At 45.2% G+C, this 16,205-nt stretch overlaps 1 protein-coding gene across 3 annotated transcripts in view; it reads right to left on the bottom strand.

Annotated features, from left to right (window-relative positions):
* The window catches only part of LOC122916393 (synuclein alpha interacting protein), a 236,251-nt gene that overhangs the window by 9,133 nt on the left and 210,913 nt on the right, over positions 1-16,205 (bottom strand). For all 3 annotated transcript variants that reach the window (XM_044263735.1, XM_044263724.1, XM_044263713.1), the window contains 5 exons: positions 13,949-14,074; positions 10,472-10,641; positions 4,801-4,887; positions 3,179-4,247; positions 1,835-1,905 (listed from right to left, as the gene is read on the bottom strand). In XM_044263735.1, the coding sequence (XP_044119670.1) occupies positions 1,835-1,905; positions 3,179-4,247; positions 4,801-4,887; positions 10,472-10,641; positions 13,949-14,074 (1,523 nt within the window). The remainder of the gene's footprint in view (positions 1-1,834; positions 1,906-3,178; positions 4,248-4,800; positions 4,888-10,471; positions 10,642-13,948; positions 14,075-16,205) is intronic.

Here is a 16,205-nt window from a genome sequence, read left to right as displayed (position 1 = left end):
GAGCCGTTAGAAGGATTGTTCCCTAAACTGTGTAGGAAAGGTTTAACCTAGAGTTAGATAGCTCTGTAGCCCCAAAGCCTCACTTGGTGCTCTGACTTTTGTAATTCTATTACAGAAGGTCATTCAGCTTTGTTCCATGACTTATAAAAAGACAGGATGAAATATTTCTGGCAGGACAATCTACCGTGATACTAACTGTCTTGTTTCTAGGTATTGTAGGAACCTTCGAGAGATGAGAGATGTTCTCCTTCTCCCTCCCAAGAGTTTGTCAAGTCTTTGTGCTGCCTTTCCTGAGGGTATTGCTGGTGATTTCTGTTTAAGGACAAGAGCAGAATCTTCCAGGTACCAGAAGACACACCTGACCTCACCTAGGACTAAAAAGGGCATGGGGGTGGGGAGGTGGGTTGAGAGGAACAGAAGGTGCCTAATACCAATGTCTGGGAAGGGAATGGACATTTTTTTTTCTTTCTTTCTATTTCCTTCCTACCCCAAGCCCTGGGTTCACAAAACTGGTTGAGATTCCCTGCCTCAGGGTGGCCAGAAGCAGCCCAAACTCTGGCACTGTGTGAGCCTGACCCAAGCTGAATGTTGGTGACCAGTAAATACCTAAGCTCCAAGATGCTTCCTTCAACGTACTGAATTAATGAGTCCCCTAGGGGCACTCCCAGAAATGCCAGAGATTTACTTCTCCTTTGGGCTGACCAGAGACCTGGAGCAGATTAAACTTGATTTAAAGGGTCAAAAACAACAACAACAAAAAGAGTGACATTTCTTGTGCCTTAGTATTCTGAAGTAAAATTTATAAATTTATACTTACAATACACACACTCTGATTTGGGTGTGTTTGTCATTCTATAGAAACAGATGCACATTCATAAAAACACTGCAGAGGATTTTGGAAGGGTGCTGCAAGGCGTGCCGGGTTTCTCTTTTAACTTAATCATATCAAAGCAAGATTGAATGATTTAAAAGTGACAACCTCCCTTAACATGAATTTGGGGGTTTCTTCTGACAGAAGCCAGTCACCCCGTGCACCAAGTGCAGGAAGTCGCCCTCCACGACTCTCCTTTCACTGCTCCTGTTTCCTGCTTTGTTTGGGAGTGGGAGTTGTGCACATTCCCAGGGAGGTGGGGGGGAAGGGAGGAAAGAGAGTCCCGGTGCAGAAGGACTTTGCCCAGAGAAGCGCCCAAGCCCCCGGGGACCTGTGAAGACGACTCTTTTCTGTACACAGTCCACGCATTTTGAAGCGTAAATATTTTGTTTGGGAAAGCCCCGTGGTTTGTCTGGTGGGCACACCCAGACGGGCTGACGGCAGGGCACCGGGGTTCTGAGCGTTCAGCGAGAGCAGTTCCAGAATGGCAGGGCCTTGCTTCTCCCAAGCACAGTGATGAAAGAAGCTTTCAGTCTAGCATCAGCAATGAAATAAAACCTCAGTCCTCCTTCACAGCTCCGATTCTGATCAGAGATCGACTCCGTCCACCCGTGACAGGAAATTTAATTTCTATACTTACTGGGTACTTGAATCCATTAAAACAAAGACTGAAAGCCAAAGTCAACTGGGAGACTCAGCATGTTTGTAAGGTGAGTAGCTTCCTCTGCCCTCTGCGGCTGGAATGAAACCCTGCTACAATCGGGCCCTTGGTCCCTTTCTAAAGCCCCATTATAAGACTGGCTGCTTCTGTTGAGGGTTTGTGTTGCGGGGGAAGGGATCATTTTCTTTGTCGGTATCAGCTCCTGCTAAGGGTGCTCAGGGACCGTGGTTTCAAAGGTCACGCTGCTGGAAGCCAAGGCATGGCCCCAGTGCGCGAGGGACCCGCGAGCTAGCACCACGTACCGTGCGCGGTTACGCTGAGGCTCTTCGGTCAGCGTGTTAGAAGAAAGGGTGATGCAGCTGCCGTACATCTCCTGGAGAGGTGCAATTAAACATCATCTGAAACATGCAACAGAGCTTGGCACATGCACGTGTCCCAAACAACAGGAGGCATGCAGGAGGCAGATTAGTGGACAGAAGCTTTGTTCACACGTTCAGGAGTACAGGGAGCTGCTGAGGTCATCCGTTCCCTCCCAGTGACAGAACCCATTAAGTGACTTGGGAAAGTCTAATGTGTGCAAGGTAAGGCTGGCCAAGTGAAACCCAAAGGGGCTAGGGATTGGGGGACTTTTCTAGATGAAATGCATACAACACGGAAGTCCGTTACGACAAAGACAATTCACGTTGGAATTCAATGTGTAGTTAAAACGGGAGTTCAATTAATGAGAGTGATATTAACAGAAACTCGATTTCGGAATTGCAAAAAGAATCTGGACAGGTCTTAAACCTCAGCATCATGGAGTTTCTCGTGATGGCTCATAATCAATTATGCAAGTTGGAACTTTCTAGATTGGAGGGATATTTGGGGTCATTCCATTCCTTAGAGGTTCACATCTGAGATGCCATACCATTTTTGGGGGGATGGCACTGCATGCACAGAGCACAGAGCAACATTTATCGCTGATAAAAATGTTCCTAGCTCTTCACTGGTTTTTAAAGTGCATGCCTTTCTAGGAAATACAATTACAAAACGTAGTTCATGGCACACTCGGCCATGCCTCAGGTACCGAGTGCTTTAGATGGCTCCAGCATTATCCTGATCAACGCTCAGGGCGGTTTGTGTCATAAAATGCCAATGCGGAGGGTCCCTGCGGGTATACACCATGTTAAAGGTCATCCCAGAGTTGAGCAGTTAAGTCTTTAGAAATAGAATATCTCTTTACGTGCTCTTCCACTGGGTTTGACTAGCAAGTCAGATAAGCTGAGCAAACGCTTCCCGAGGAAGACCAAGTGCCAAGGAAGGGCCTGATTTCACACCATCTGGTGGTCTGATCGTGTAGAAATGCCTCCCAGGTTAGGACTCCTAACACTCAGGGGTCACACTATTTTGGGCAACTGGAGGATCAGCATATCATGTCCTGTGGTGTATCTGATCTTTCTCTCTTAGAGCATTTTCTAAAGGAAGAGCCAAGGGCCTAGACTCTAATATGCCATATCTCATTAGAAGACACACGGATGGGGCTTTCCGTGCATCTCTTGGGAGTATTTCTGGGGATTCCCTCATGGTGGCAAGGGTCACCCATCTTAGCATGAGGAACAGCATAGTGAATTCAAAGGCAAAAAAGGGAGTCTCCAAATAGCACTCACCGCCTTATTCTTTCCTTTGTTAGCAGAGTTCACGGGATTTCCCTTGGCATCTGTTGTCTTCCTGCCAAGTGAGGTTAGGGGCAGCGTGGACGTCTTCAGCTGGTTGGCTGCCTGGTAGTTATTATTATTGTTCTGGTTGCCGCTGAGTGTCTCCATGATAGACCGGAAGGTTCCAAAAGGCCTTTTCAGTTGGTCCCCCGATTCACTACTCATGGAGGCCCTCTGGAGGGTCCTGCCTTTATCTCTCTCCTTTTCTCCATTTAGCTCAAGGCTACTTTGTTCCATCTGTACCACAGGCTCCTCAAAGGTAACTCTGAGTTTCAAGTTCTGGGAGGTCCGGCGCTTGGAAGATGGAGACTTGAGGGCACTCTTGGGGCTCATAGCCATTTTCTGGGCAACGGTGCTGTCAGGGCTGGGCTGAGTGGGGTCTCCAGATGGCTGGCTTGGGGGAGTGGTCCCTGAGCCGGGACATTGGGATTCCAAGTCAGGTTCGCTGCTCTCTGAGGTGGGGGATGGGCTATGGCCATCCAGAGATTTGGAGGCCTTGATGCCAAAAGGAAACCTACGTCCTGACGTCAATGTGTGTTTCTTTATCATCAGGTGTAAGCTTTCTGCGCTGTCCACACTCTCCATACCTCCCACAATGGGCTGTGGCCGGGGCCTATCGGCCTTCCTTATAGGTGTGCTCTTGGGGTCCTCAGAGGTATTGGAATCGGTGTCGGACTCACTCAGGGACCGCTGCATCAGCTGCCTCAGCCGAGCTAACTTCAGTTCCCTCTTCTCCACAGGGATCTTCTTGGAGTTTCTAGAGGAAGCCTGGGAATCTTGGAATTCCAAGGACAACTTTTCCTGGGTGCAGACGTTCTCTGAGATATCCTTTCCCAGTAACTGGCGTAGGATTTTGTCAGAATCTTCGTCTTTTGCTTTGACCCTGGCCCGGCTGGATGCTGACAGGCTTCCGAGAACCTGAATCCCCTCTTGGACTCCAGGTTTGCTTTTGGCTACAGACTCATCATCTGCATCTGGAGATTTCCACTGGGACCTTCTGGAAGCCGGGGAGGATGGTGAACTGAAAGATGATGAAGAACATATGAGGGGATTTCCTCTCACTGATTTCCTTCACTGCCATGAATGACTTACAACAAATCAATAGGAATGGAATAAGGATAATCCCTTAAGGTCCACACAAACCAATCTCCAGAGTGGCAACTACGACCAGAGTGTAGTAGTGCCTCATACCTAATGCCATGATGATCTATTTATCTACTGCTCTACTGTTTATACATCCATTTGGCACTAATTTCATCCATTGTTCTCATCTTCAACAACCTTACGAACCTACATATTCATGTTCCCATTTTAAAAGATGAAGAAATAGAGTCTGGAAGAGAACGTGACTTGCTTATAATCGGGGAATGAAGAAATGTCACAGCCAGAGATGAACCCAGGTTTTCGGACTTTAGATCCAGAGCTTTTTTGCCCTGTAAGGTGTCAATTTTATTCCTCTTTATAAAAATAAAATATTGTTGTCTTCTTTAAAGATATCTTTTCTAAAAGTCCAAAAGAAGGCTCAGAGATTAAAGATAACTAAGCACACTAACCACCCATGTTCCTGGTATTACCTGGGTGAAGAAAGGAGTGACTCTGATTTCTGGGCTTCTAGAAGTTGCTGGAGCTGGTTTTGCAATGTGACGCGTTCCATTGTCTGTCTAGGAAAAACAAATGGAGCCGTGTGAGCTCTCTGATACATGGCCACTACTATAAATGAGTACTTATAAACTTTTTTGTGATTATTTGCAATAAATTGCAACAAATCCCAAAGCCTCACACATGTGCGTATTTTTCATTTTGCAGTGCAGGTATTTTCCTAAGGGTACTATCAAGTACCCAAAAGGAGGCTTTTTATTCACATTAGAAAAGACTGTAAGTAACCTAAATGCTCATCAACAAGACTAAGTGAATAATTTAGTTATTTCCATAAGGGCAACTACTAAAATTGAGAATATATTTCAGTATCTATGACATAGAAAATGTTTCCCTAATATATGTGTATATATAAAGTACACACACACATAAAGTATAAAAGTATGTATATAAAGTAAAAAAGGAAGTTATAAAATACTGTGTCGTATAATACCATTTTTAAGAAATCTCTCTATATAACATATATAAATATATTACTTATAATGTGTATGCTTATATATATTATTTACTCTTTCTGAATTGTTTAAATCTTTAAAGTAATTGAATTAATTTAATGATCGGAAAAGAGCAAAATAAAACAACACAACTATTTCCATATTGGTATTTTCTTACATGAAGAGAAACATGATATGGCCAACACTCATTTTATTCTGGAAATAAGAGCATATGAATGAGAACGTGTTTTAAATTTAGGAAAATCAGTTAAAAGCCATAGGTTACAGAAACTGCAATCTGTTTAGAAAGCATACTACTTGAGAACTTGAGAAAAATAAACCCAACTGATTCTGACTCCCAAAGAAGAGCACTATTTTCTAAACTCTAGTGTTAGTGTGGTGACCTCCCCAATCCCTGTGAGATGTCTATTACATTCTAATCCCTAGAAGGTGGGACTATGTTACCTTTTGTGGCAAAAGGGAATTAGCATTGAGACAGAATCAAGATTATTTATAGGCTGATAGGAAAAGAGGGAGATTATCCTGGACTATTATTATTAAGGGCTATCTAATCTAGTCACGAATCTTTAACAGCAAGGAGGAGGTAGAAGATGAGGTCAGAGCCACTCAAAGTGTGAAGACTTGATCTGTGGTTGCTGGCTCTGACCATGAAGGAAGGGGTCATGAGTCAAGGAATGCAGTGGCCTCTAGGGACTGGCAATGACCCTTTGCTGCCAGCCAGCAAAAAAGGGGACCTCGGTCCTACAATCACAAGGAACTGATTCTGCAACCAGACCCATCCTAGAGCCTCCAGAAAGGAATGTGGACTGTGGACACCTCGATTTTAATCTGGAGACCCATTCTGGTCTTTGGACCTGTAGAGCTGTAAGATGATTTGTGTTGTTTTAAGCCATTAAGTATACTGTGATTTGTTATAGGAACAGAAAACTAATACAATTAGCATAAAAAATGGCAGTCCCTCTCATGAGCCAGAACATGGGACTAAATGAATGAGCTCCAAGTGTTTTATGTGGGTTTTTTGTTTTTGTTTTTGAAAAAGAGAGAGTGCAAGCACATACACACAAGCAGGTGAGGGGGGGGTAGGGGCAGAGGGAGAAAGAATCTTAAGCAGTTTCCGTGCCCTGTGAAAGCCCCAAAATGGGCTTGATGTCATGACCCTGAAATTATAACCTGAGCCTAAATCAAGAGTTGGACACCACTGAGCCACCCAGGTTCCCCGAGTTCTAAGTGTTCTTAAAATGACTGTCTGACCTTAGATCCAAGCTTGAGAAAGTCCAGTGCTCTCCTTGCCAAGTGTCACTGCACATATTCAATAGCCATTGGCCACCTAAATCTAATTCTGTGAGATCAGACTGGGATGACACCCTTCCATCTCCCCAAGCATCCTGTTTTTCAGACATGGTTAGTCTTAGTCCTAACATTTCATCCCTAAGATAAGAAACATCTATAATTTCAATTTGCCTCATTCATTCTGTGACTCACCTACTTTTCGCTAAAGGTCATAATAAATATTTTAGGCTTGTGAGTCATACGGTCTGTGTCATAACTACTCAACTCTGCTTTTCTAGCGTGAGATCAACACTACACAGTAAGTAAATGAATGTGTGTGTGGCTGGGTTCCAATAAAACTTTACTTACAAAAACAGACAGTGGGCTGGATTTGGCCCGTAGTCTACAGTTGGTTAACCCTTAGTCTAAAGAAAGAAAAAAACCAAAAGTACCTAAGAACATTCTACTTTCCCCACTTTGCAAGCTGGTATTGCAAGTCAAGTTTTTTTAAGAACAATAGCTAGGGGCTAAAGTGGACGGAGCAAGATTACAGTCTACTCTTAGAGGATTTGTTAGGTGTCAAAGTGAATTATGGTATAGTTAAGAAAACTATTTGGGGGCGATTGTGTTGACTGGTGGTTGAAATTCCAGGTATGAATGGCAAAAAAAAAAAAAAAAGGACTCTACTCTCTAGATTCTAAAGAAGCCCTCAGCAAGGACTGCCCAGTTTTAAATACATAATCATGTGAAATATTAACATACGAAAGTTTATGAAACATGAGAACATATATGGACATATGCCATGCTGGGACCATTGTGAACCGAGCCACACCAGCTGGGGGGTTAAAATGGCAGAAATCTATTGTCTCACAGTTCTAGTGGCTGGGATTCTGAGTCCGAGGGTTTGGCAGTGTTGGTGTCCTCTGAGGGCTGAGATGAAGGCTGTTCCCTGATTCTCTTCTTGTTTCTGATGGTTTGCTGGAGATCTTTGGCTTGTAGATTCATCACTCTGACAACTGACCTCATGCTCACATGGTGTTCTCCCTGTGTGTGTCTGCCTCCATAGCTAAATTCCTCCCCCTTTTTTTCAAAGATAGATAGATTGATTGATTGATTTGAGAGAGAGTGAGAGAGACACAGAGTGAGAGGGAGAGGGACAAGCAGACTTGCCGCTGAGCGGAGAGCCTGACACGGGGCTCAATCCTAGAACCCTGAGATCATGATTTGAGTCAAAGGCAGATGCTTCAGTGACTCAGCACCCCCATGCATCCCTAAATTTCCCCTTTGCGTGACAATGCCAGTGATACTGGATTTGGGCACACCCTCATGACCTCATTTTAACTTGACTCCTTCTGTAAAGACCTCATCTCCGAATAAGCGGATATTCTGAGGTACGAGGGATTAGGACTCTACCCTATTTTTTCGGGGTCAGTGGGGATGGCATAATTCAACCTGTAATATCTAGGCTTGTACATCAGGATTTCTAACAGAGATGAAGGTTGTCACTTTTTAAATAGCAATTACGTTTATTCACTGCAAAGAGTTAGTAAAGATATTCTGGTAGGAAAAGGCACTCCGGACTGTCTCCAACTCAGAATTTTGGACTGGAAAAACTAATGGTTCTCATCCCTCCTCCTGCACTTTTCGGCACTGGTGGGGTGGGGGAGCCCTGGAGCCTAAAGAGCACAGGCAATGGTGGCCATACTCAGTGGACTTCACTGTTAACTTCTAGTTCTGCCCATCTCACTGAGGCATACAGTAAGTAAAAGACCAGGGTCTGCAGCCTAACCTCTCATATTTTATCTTGTCACTGGCCTAACCGTAACTGTCTGCAGCATTCAGCCTCGGAGACAACGGAAGAGCTGTTATCTATTAGCGTACATGTGCATTTTATTCTGGGCCCATCAACAGAGAGGACAGCCAAGACCCTGACCTTGAAGAGTTCACCAGTAAAGAGTTATAGCTCATGAACAGCTCACAGATTCCACGATACAGGGCTGAGGAGAGTGTTTTGAGATCTTTCCTCTGAGTATGAATCTTAGGGGAAAAGAAACAAGACCATTCTATTGGACTGTTTTAAAGTTCCTCTGAATGGATATGTCCATACACTTCCCGGTGGGGAGGGATGTTTCTACAACATTTCTGGAAGGGTATTAGGCAATATCTACGCACAGTTTAAATACATATGCCCTGTGTTTTAGCAATTCGCGTTCTAGGAACTTAACCTTAGAACTACTTACACATGCACGTAAAAATATATGTACGAAGTATGATTGCTATGGAAAGGCAACTTACTGAGTTGTGAGTTTGTATCTGCCCTTCAGTTGCTCTAAGTCCTTGAAGCTCATTTAACGTACCTGCCCCAGGGGAGTTTTGTGCAACTGGGCAGAGGACACTTGGAGGGAATCCCTTTAATATTTAATTTAATTTAATAATATTTAATTTTAATATTTTATTTAATATTTAATTAATTTTAAATTTTTAAACCTTATTTGTATCTAGTAAAATCCTAACCAGCTCATTAAAGTGCGTACTCTAGTAGGGGGAGGGTGGGAGGGGACAGAGACTTGGCCTCTGGGGCAAGAGGGCAGAAGTAGATAGAGGAAGGTTTGTCCCAGCTTAGAGAAGAGCCGAAGGGTGTAGGGACTTGTCATACTGCTGCATGATCAGAGAATGCCCCCCGCCATCACAAGTCTCTTTTCAAGAGGAAAAAGAGTATTTTTATTTTTATTTTTAAATTTTTAAAGATTCTGTTTATTTACGAGAGAGAGAGAGAGAGAGAGAGAGCATGAGAGAGATCATGAGCAGGGGGGAGGGGTAGAGGGAGAAGCAGACTCCTGGGATCATGACCTGAGCCAAAGGCAGACATTTAACTGACTGAGCCACCCAGGTGCCCAATAAAGAATATATTTTAAAATAATTTAAAACACTCACTATTTTGCCTCTAAAGTCTAATTTTTTGGGTGTATTCTCATAATCTGTCTATGTGACTTGGAATACCGACTGGCATCGCTGGTGAATCCCTCCTCATCATGGCAACTGTACTTTGGCTGGTATGTTTGCCAAGGGCTGACCTTAGAGCTCCCAGAAGGTATCAGCTCCTTGATTCTTTGGACTCCTAGTGACCTACCTGATGGCTTCTCCTCGGTCCCCCTGTCGTCAGGCATATCATGACAACCTCCCAGAAATGCTCCCTGACCTCTCTGTAGGCAACGGCTACCAGTTTGATAATCTCATCAAGAACAGAATGGACTCCGTGGAGACCAAGACAGAACATCACGCTGACCAAATGCTATTTTACATTCTGAGGACTCATGAATCATGAATTTACTGGTGATGGTTGTTGGATGATTTCCCCCAATATACATTTTTCATTAGAAAACCTGGGAAACTGGCCCATGTCTTTTTTTTCCCCCCCTTTCTCTCAGGCTTCTTATGATTTCCTAGAATGTAAAGGACAGAAGTTTGGGGAGGATGCATGTGTGTGCTTAAGTCATGGGGCCATGAACTGTGCACATGGAGAGAGACTGTCTCATTCAACTCAGAGTCCACACACATGCAACAGACCCCGTCCTACTAATTGCAGCCAGCCTGGGAGGAGCTGGCTGGGAGGGGCAGGGCCGTCTCACTCCCCGCTCACGGAGTGTGCTCTGCGCTTTCTTCTTGGGGGACCAGCCTATTCCCACTGCATGGACACTGCCTGGCGGGACTTGGGATGGAAGAGGAAGACAAGACGGGCAGAAGGCTAGGGATTCTCTAGGCAGCTGGCATGAGGGCAGCTCACCAGGGCAGCGGGCTCAAATTCAAACCTCAGCCCGGTGAGGACCAGCCCCCTCACTTCGCAGGGAAAGGATGGACCACTTACTCCTTCAGCTGTTTGGTTAGCTTCACCACCTGAGACGCCAGCGACATACAGGTCTCCACCACCACCAGGTATCGGGAGCACAGCGTGTGCCCATGGCGCTCGGCGCTCTGGGACGGCTTTTCCCCTGCGTGGTTCTGCATGGTGACATTTGCTCCATATTCAACCAATGTCTGTGGGAACATGCAGAGGCATGGGATTGTTATGAGACCTCCCCAGCAAGCTTTTGTATGGATGGGAAGAGAAAGGTGAGTGGAACATTTCCAGCCAGTCCAATACCAGTTACCAGAGCCCATGGCAGGGTGTGGAAGGGGGCAAATGGTATCACCACACACAGAAGAGAGCCTCTGGGGAGCTTGTAGGAGTTGGTATCAGAGCCCACACACATGCAACAGACCCTGTCCTACCAATGGCACCCAGCCTGGGGGGAGCTGGCTGTGAGGGGCAGAGCCGGCTGCTGTCCTGAGAGGGCTGTCTCCCCAGCAGGCAGTGGCTAGGTGGGCTGATTTGTCCCTTTCAGCGGGTGGGCCCATAAAGTTGGGGACAGCTGTGAGGAGACAGTGGAATGGATTTTGTTTACCTGTTCCTATTTGCTCGGAAAGCCTATGTAGTCTGTTGCTGAGCCCACCCCGCCAGAAATAAAAAAAAGAACTGAAGAGAAATGACCTGTAGGGGCTGTGTGGGGAGGAGCCTGCACTCCCAGTGTGTGTCTGGCAAGGATATGACCCTGGAATGGAGGAGACATCGTAGAAGGGGGCTTGGGGTGAGCTCGCTATCACCCAACTACGGAAGGAGAGGGTTCTCCAGCAGCAAGAGTAGTGGGTGTGACAGGCGGAGGGGACTGTGTGGGAGGAGGAGGATGTGAAGCCAGGGTGAGAGTTCCCAGGTCAGGTATCAGAGGGGAGGCTCCGGAGAGCTCCCTAAGGACCTCACCCATTATCACACCAGCAGAGAGTCAGCACAGAAGCCTGCCACAGGGGACATTAGTGGCCCACCACAGTGAGCCAGAGAAGCCATGACAGCTTTCACAGACAGTGCCATGACCTTTGCCAGGTAAGCAAAGAGACAGGTAACTTTTCTCCCCACCCTCCTCCTTGTCTCCAACACTGTGCCCAGTAGAGGGAAGGGAAACGAGGCTCAGGTGAGGTGTACAAAGCCAGTCATGCCTCCGTCCTCAGACTGTGTCCTTTGAACCCTGAGTCTAATCTGGGTTGGAGAGGAGAACACTTTGATTCCGAAGTAACACCGAGAGTTTAAACTGGTTTAGAGTAAATCTTAAGTCACAAGCAAGCAGAAAGCTATGGAATCTGGCCAAGGCATCGTTAAAAGAAGAGAGACTTAATGGACCATGGTTGACATCATTAATTTAAAAAAAACCAAAATTCTTTTCTAGCTATACTGTGGTGACATGAGATGCCAGAAAAAGCTGTTACATCAATATTAATCAGCTACCACAACCTAACAAATCCTTTGACACTATCAAGATGAGACCGACCTCTGGGTTTATATTAGTAAAAGGTACGGTTGCTCCCAAAATTAACACTTGAGATTTTTAAATTCCTAGATTTTGCTCAAACTCAGAGGTCACAAGGGGCTTCATCTCCTTCTGGTTTACAGCCACTCACCATGAAAGTCCAAGTTACTCCTTATGGGAGTGGCACTGCTGATCACTTCAGCCCAGAGCTCCCATGGCCTCCCCAGAATGTCTCTGTCAACACTCACTCCCTTGACCCTGGCCTCTGCCATCTTCCTCCCAGAGTTTCCTAGACTCGGTCTCTGCCTCCCCTCAAAAGGGCCTTTGGTCGCCTCCTGTTCTGCCCTCAGTCTCTCTGTGTCTGTCCCTTTTTAAAAAATCTCACACCCAGTGGATAGACCCGCTTCCAAGATCATCCAAGTTTCCACAGGCACCGTATCGACTGCCAAAAACATCATTTGTGTTAAGTGGAGAGATGAATGGCCCGAAAGCACAGACAGCCTCTCTTCGCATATAAAAGAAAAATAACCTAAATCTCAAACAGAATTAGTGCTATCAGCTGGTTTTCTTTGGCTTTCAGTCACTTATTAGCTGATTAAAAAAAAAAAAAGTTCAAGACTATTAAATATTAGAGTGTTTTGTTAAATGGAAAAAAATTGAAGTTTTCGGTTATGTTCAATTATTTTTCCTCCACAAAAAGTCACGCTACTTCTTTCATCTTTTGTAGATCCTGGTAACAATTTAAATTTCTCTTTTCTCTCGGCCCTGAGTTCTCATCACTGCTTTTACAACATCGTGCCTTAAATGAAAAGATGCACACGTTGCCAGCATTAGTGGGGAAATTTCCAGAAACGTGGAATATTTCCTATCAACTTCGTTCTCCAAAGGGCAGACGCTCTAGGGAGCGTTCTGCTATTACCTCTGCTTTTTGCTTTTATTAGTCTCTTGCCTTCCATGCCTGCAGCTTTTCCAGATCCTCTCCAGTCTCTTATACCTTTCTAAGCAACCGGTTCTCACTGCCCGATTTTCTTTTTTGGATACAATCTACTTTGCACATAGTAGGACATCAGTAAACTCCTGTTAAATCAGCACGCTACGTTGCAATAAAAGAAATACCATATAATAAGGCAACAAGAGATGCTGTTTTCTTAGAGTTGCTGTATACACATAGCTTATTCTGAACTGCATGAACTCCATGAGATAAATCAAATTCCAGGCCAAATCTAAACAAACTTCATTTCTGATGTATATAGCCTTTTCTTCCCTCACACGGTCACACTCTTCTTGCTCCCCCTCCTTCTCGTTGGTCACCTTCCCTCTTTGCTCTGTCACTCAGGGCCTTAACATTTTTTGAAGTCAAGGGATCTACCTGGTTTTTAGAGTTACAGGTGCCTCAAATTCCTGAGGACCCTCAATGGGCTTTCAGCCACATGCTATTACGATGGCGGCACTGGATTTGGCTCGGCTTCGTGCACCAAAGCAGCCCCTGGCAGGCAGGGGCTGAACCTCCTCCACCCTTCCGTGGCTCCCCATCCCTACCCTCTTGCACACACAGACTATGGTAACACCTGTGAGGCAAGTAGGCATAAAGGGGGAGGTCACCTGAGGCTGTTGTTGGGTGGAGAGGCTGGCCACCCTGCCTAGCCTGCCCATGGAATGAGGGGAGCAACGGTAATATCTGAGGCCTCCCTGTTTTTAGTTCTGGGGCTTTCTGAAGGCATTCGAGAAGCTCCGCCCTGCCCCACAGAAAGCGGGGAAATCACAGCCCTCCATCTCCGGTCTCTTTTGACGTACTGCAACGCTCAACAGGAAACCCATAGGGCTCTTTAGGTTGATGTTTCTGTGAGTTTCTGGAAAAATGAACCTATCAATGTAATCCTTATGATCTACTACAACAGAAAAAGCTGACTTAATCCACACATGTCTTCCAGTAAACAATATTTCTGTGTTTTAGTTTCATGACTTGATAAACTCATTTGTCTCCTCAAAGCAACCGGCCCATGTACCTGGATGCACCCGAGGAAACCGTGCTGGGAGGCTACGTGGACGGCGCTGTTGCCGTCTTGGTCCACTTCATCCAGGGAGATGCCCTGTTCTTGCATAAACTGAAGAAGCCAAAGGAGAATTTTTTCCTGCAAACACAAAGACAGTGGCAATTAATGGACTATCATACAGCAAGTCTGAAATAAAGTCAGAGGAAAACAAAACTCTGACGTGGGAAGCTTGCATAGAACCAGTTTTATCATAACAGCAGAAAATACCATTCCTCCTGAACCGAAAATCCATGCATCTCTCTGACTCAAAGTCCATGAAGGAGGAAATCCCAGAGAATTTTAAGAGTGGGAAGTTCTGTCAGAACTGGTCTTGGTTTACTTAGTTATTCTTTAGATGTACAGTTGGTTTGTAGAACATTTGAGTACTTGTTCCAAGTGACACAGCTAGACAGGTGGAAAGCGGGAATCTAAGTCTTTCAAGGCCAAGGCAATTTTTGCTCCTTTGTTGTCCTCTCTTTAGGGTCCAGGAATATTATTATAAAACCTCAGGCATAAGAAAACCAGCTTCTCCTTTGAAGTCGACGATGCTTCGACCATGCCTTGGTGATCCTAGACCTCCTGCAGTCAACAGGCTGACAGAGCTTAAGTGGCTATGAGATAACCCCACCGAGAGAAAACCAGGACCCTCCTGACTTCTCTGACCAGATGTCGGTGGGGTTTGAAAGGTAAAGGGTTCCCTTATTCCCTGCCAAATGGAGGGCATCCGATGATCTGAACGCAACCTTTCAAGAGCAAAGACATAGTGTGCTCAGCGTGTTGTCAAAATCCGTTTGTGTTCTACCCACTGTGTATTTTGTGGTATTTTCATGTTATGTTTGGCCTCAGGAGAAAGCAGGGGGATGGGATTTCACTGTTTTAAAATAGATGAATTAAGTATAATGTTAAAAAAACACGAGAGTGGTAAAAACAACAGCATGAAGTTCAGTGAGTGGAATTTGACATTTAAAAAGATGATCGTGTGTTTGAAATAGCCTTGAACCTCTCCTTTGCCTTGTAAAGGTTTTTTTCTTTTTTTCCAGTTACTTGCTCAGACTGGTCATGAACTTTTATACTTTTCTGGATTAGATTTGCCTTCACCTTCTGAACATGCCAACTAATCTGCTTAAGGAATGTTGGATAAAAACAGCCAACTCCTTTCATGGTTCGCCCTTTGTGGGGGGAGCCAGGCACTGTTTACAAAGGAGGCGTTGGCAACATCAGGGACAGAACGAACATTCGCACCACACTCTTTCAAGGGGAGTGAGGAGGGAGTAAGACCCCCCCAAAGAACAAGAAGGGTAACATGCAGTCAATGCCTATTACCTACCAAGAAGGCATCCAGGGAACACAGGGTGAGTGTCAGTTGCAAAAGCAGACCCTGCAGAACATGAAACCCTCAAAGTCCCTGGAGAATGAGGTGGCGCAAAGCCTGGAGGCCAGGCCTGGGACTGGGACTCTGGATCAGGGTATGCTGATGTGCTTGTCCTCTTCTTCGGAGGCACCTGGGGAAAGTTGGGGCTGATATTTGGACCAGAGTGGGTGGTGATGTATCCTATGTTCAAGGCAGACAACTTTCTTTTGGTTTCCTAATTGGGAAGGGGAAAACGTATGACTTTGACTTGGAACCAGACGATTCTACCATGGGATCTTAACTCCTTAAAAGATCTGGGTGAGTGGATGCTTCTTTGAATGAAAAACACAACCTACTGGTTTGAAGCCGATGGAGAAGATCTGGAAACAGCAAGAGGGTGGGCTGCTGTGACCGAACAGGTGACAAGGACAGCCCTGCCATCTCAGTGGGTTGTTCTCAAGCCTGTGGTGACTTGGCTTGCTCTCTGATATTAATCATAGAATCCTAAAATTGCAGAGTGGGGGAGACTTGAGGGAATTATCCAATTCAAACACCCTTGTTTTACAAATCAGAAAGCCAAAGAAGACAAGTATGTGTTCTCTGATGTCCTAGCTAGAAATGTTCCATATGGAACTGCTTACAGGCATATTTTCACCTTTTTCAGACTCAATTCATATCATAGTGGATAAGGCTGTTTCACCTGAAAAGAAAATGACCTTTACTATTATTCACAGTGTGTTGACTTCTAGTCATAAGGTTGTAGAAAATAGAATACTACATTTCATAAGACTAGGAATTTTCTCTTTGTCAACATATGGAGAAGAATCTAGAGACCTGGACTTTGCAGGGGCTTGAAAATCTGGGCAAACAGGCCAAGGT

This window comes from Neovison vison, chromosome 1, assembly GCF_020171115.1.
Source record: "Neovison vison isolate M4711 chromosome 1, ASM_NN_V1, whole genome shotgun sequence".
Classification (NCBI taxonomy): domain Eukaryota; kingdom Metazoa; phylum Chordata; class Mammalia; order Carnivora; family Mustelidae; genus Neogale; species Neogale vison.
Note: the sequence above shows the minus strand (reverse complement) of the source record. Positions and strands in the feature narration are given on the sequence as shown.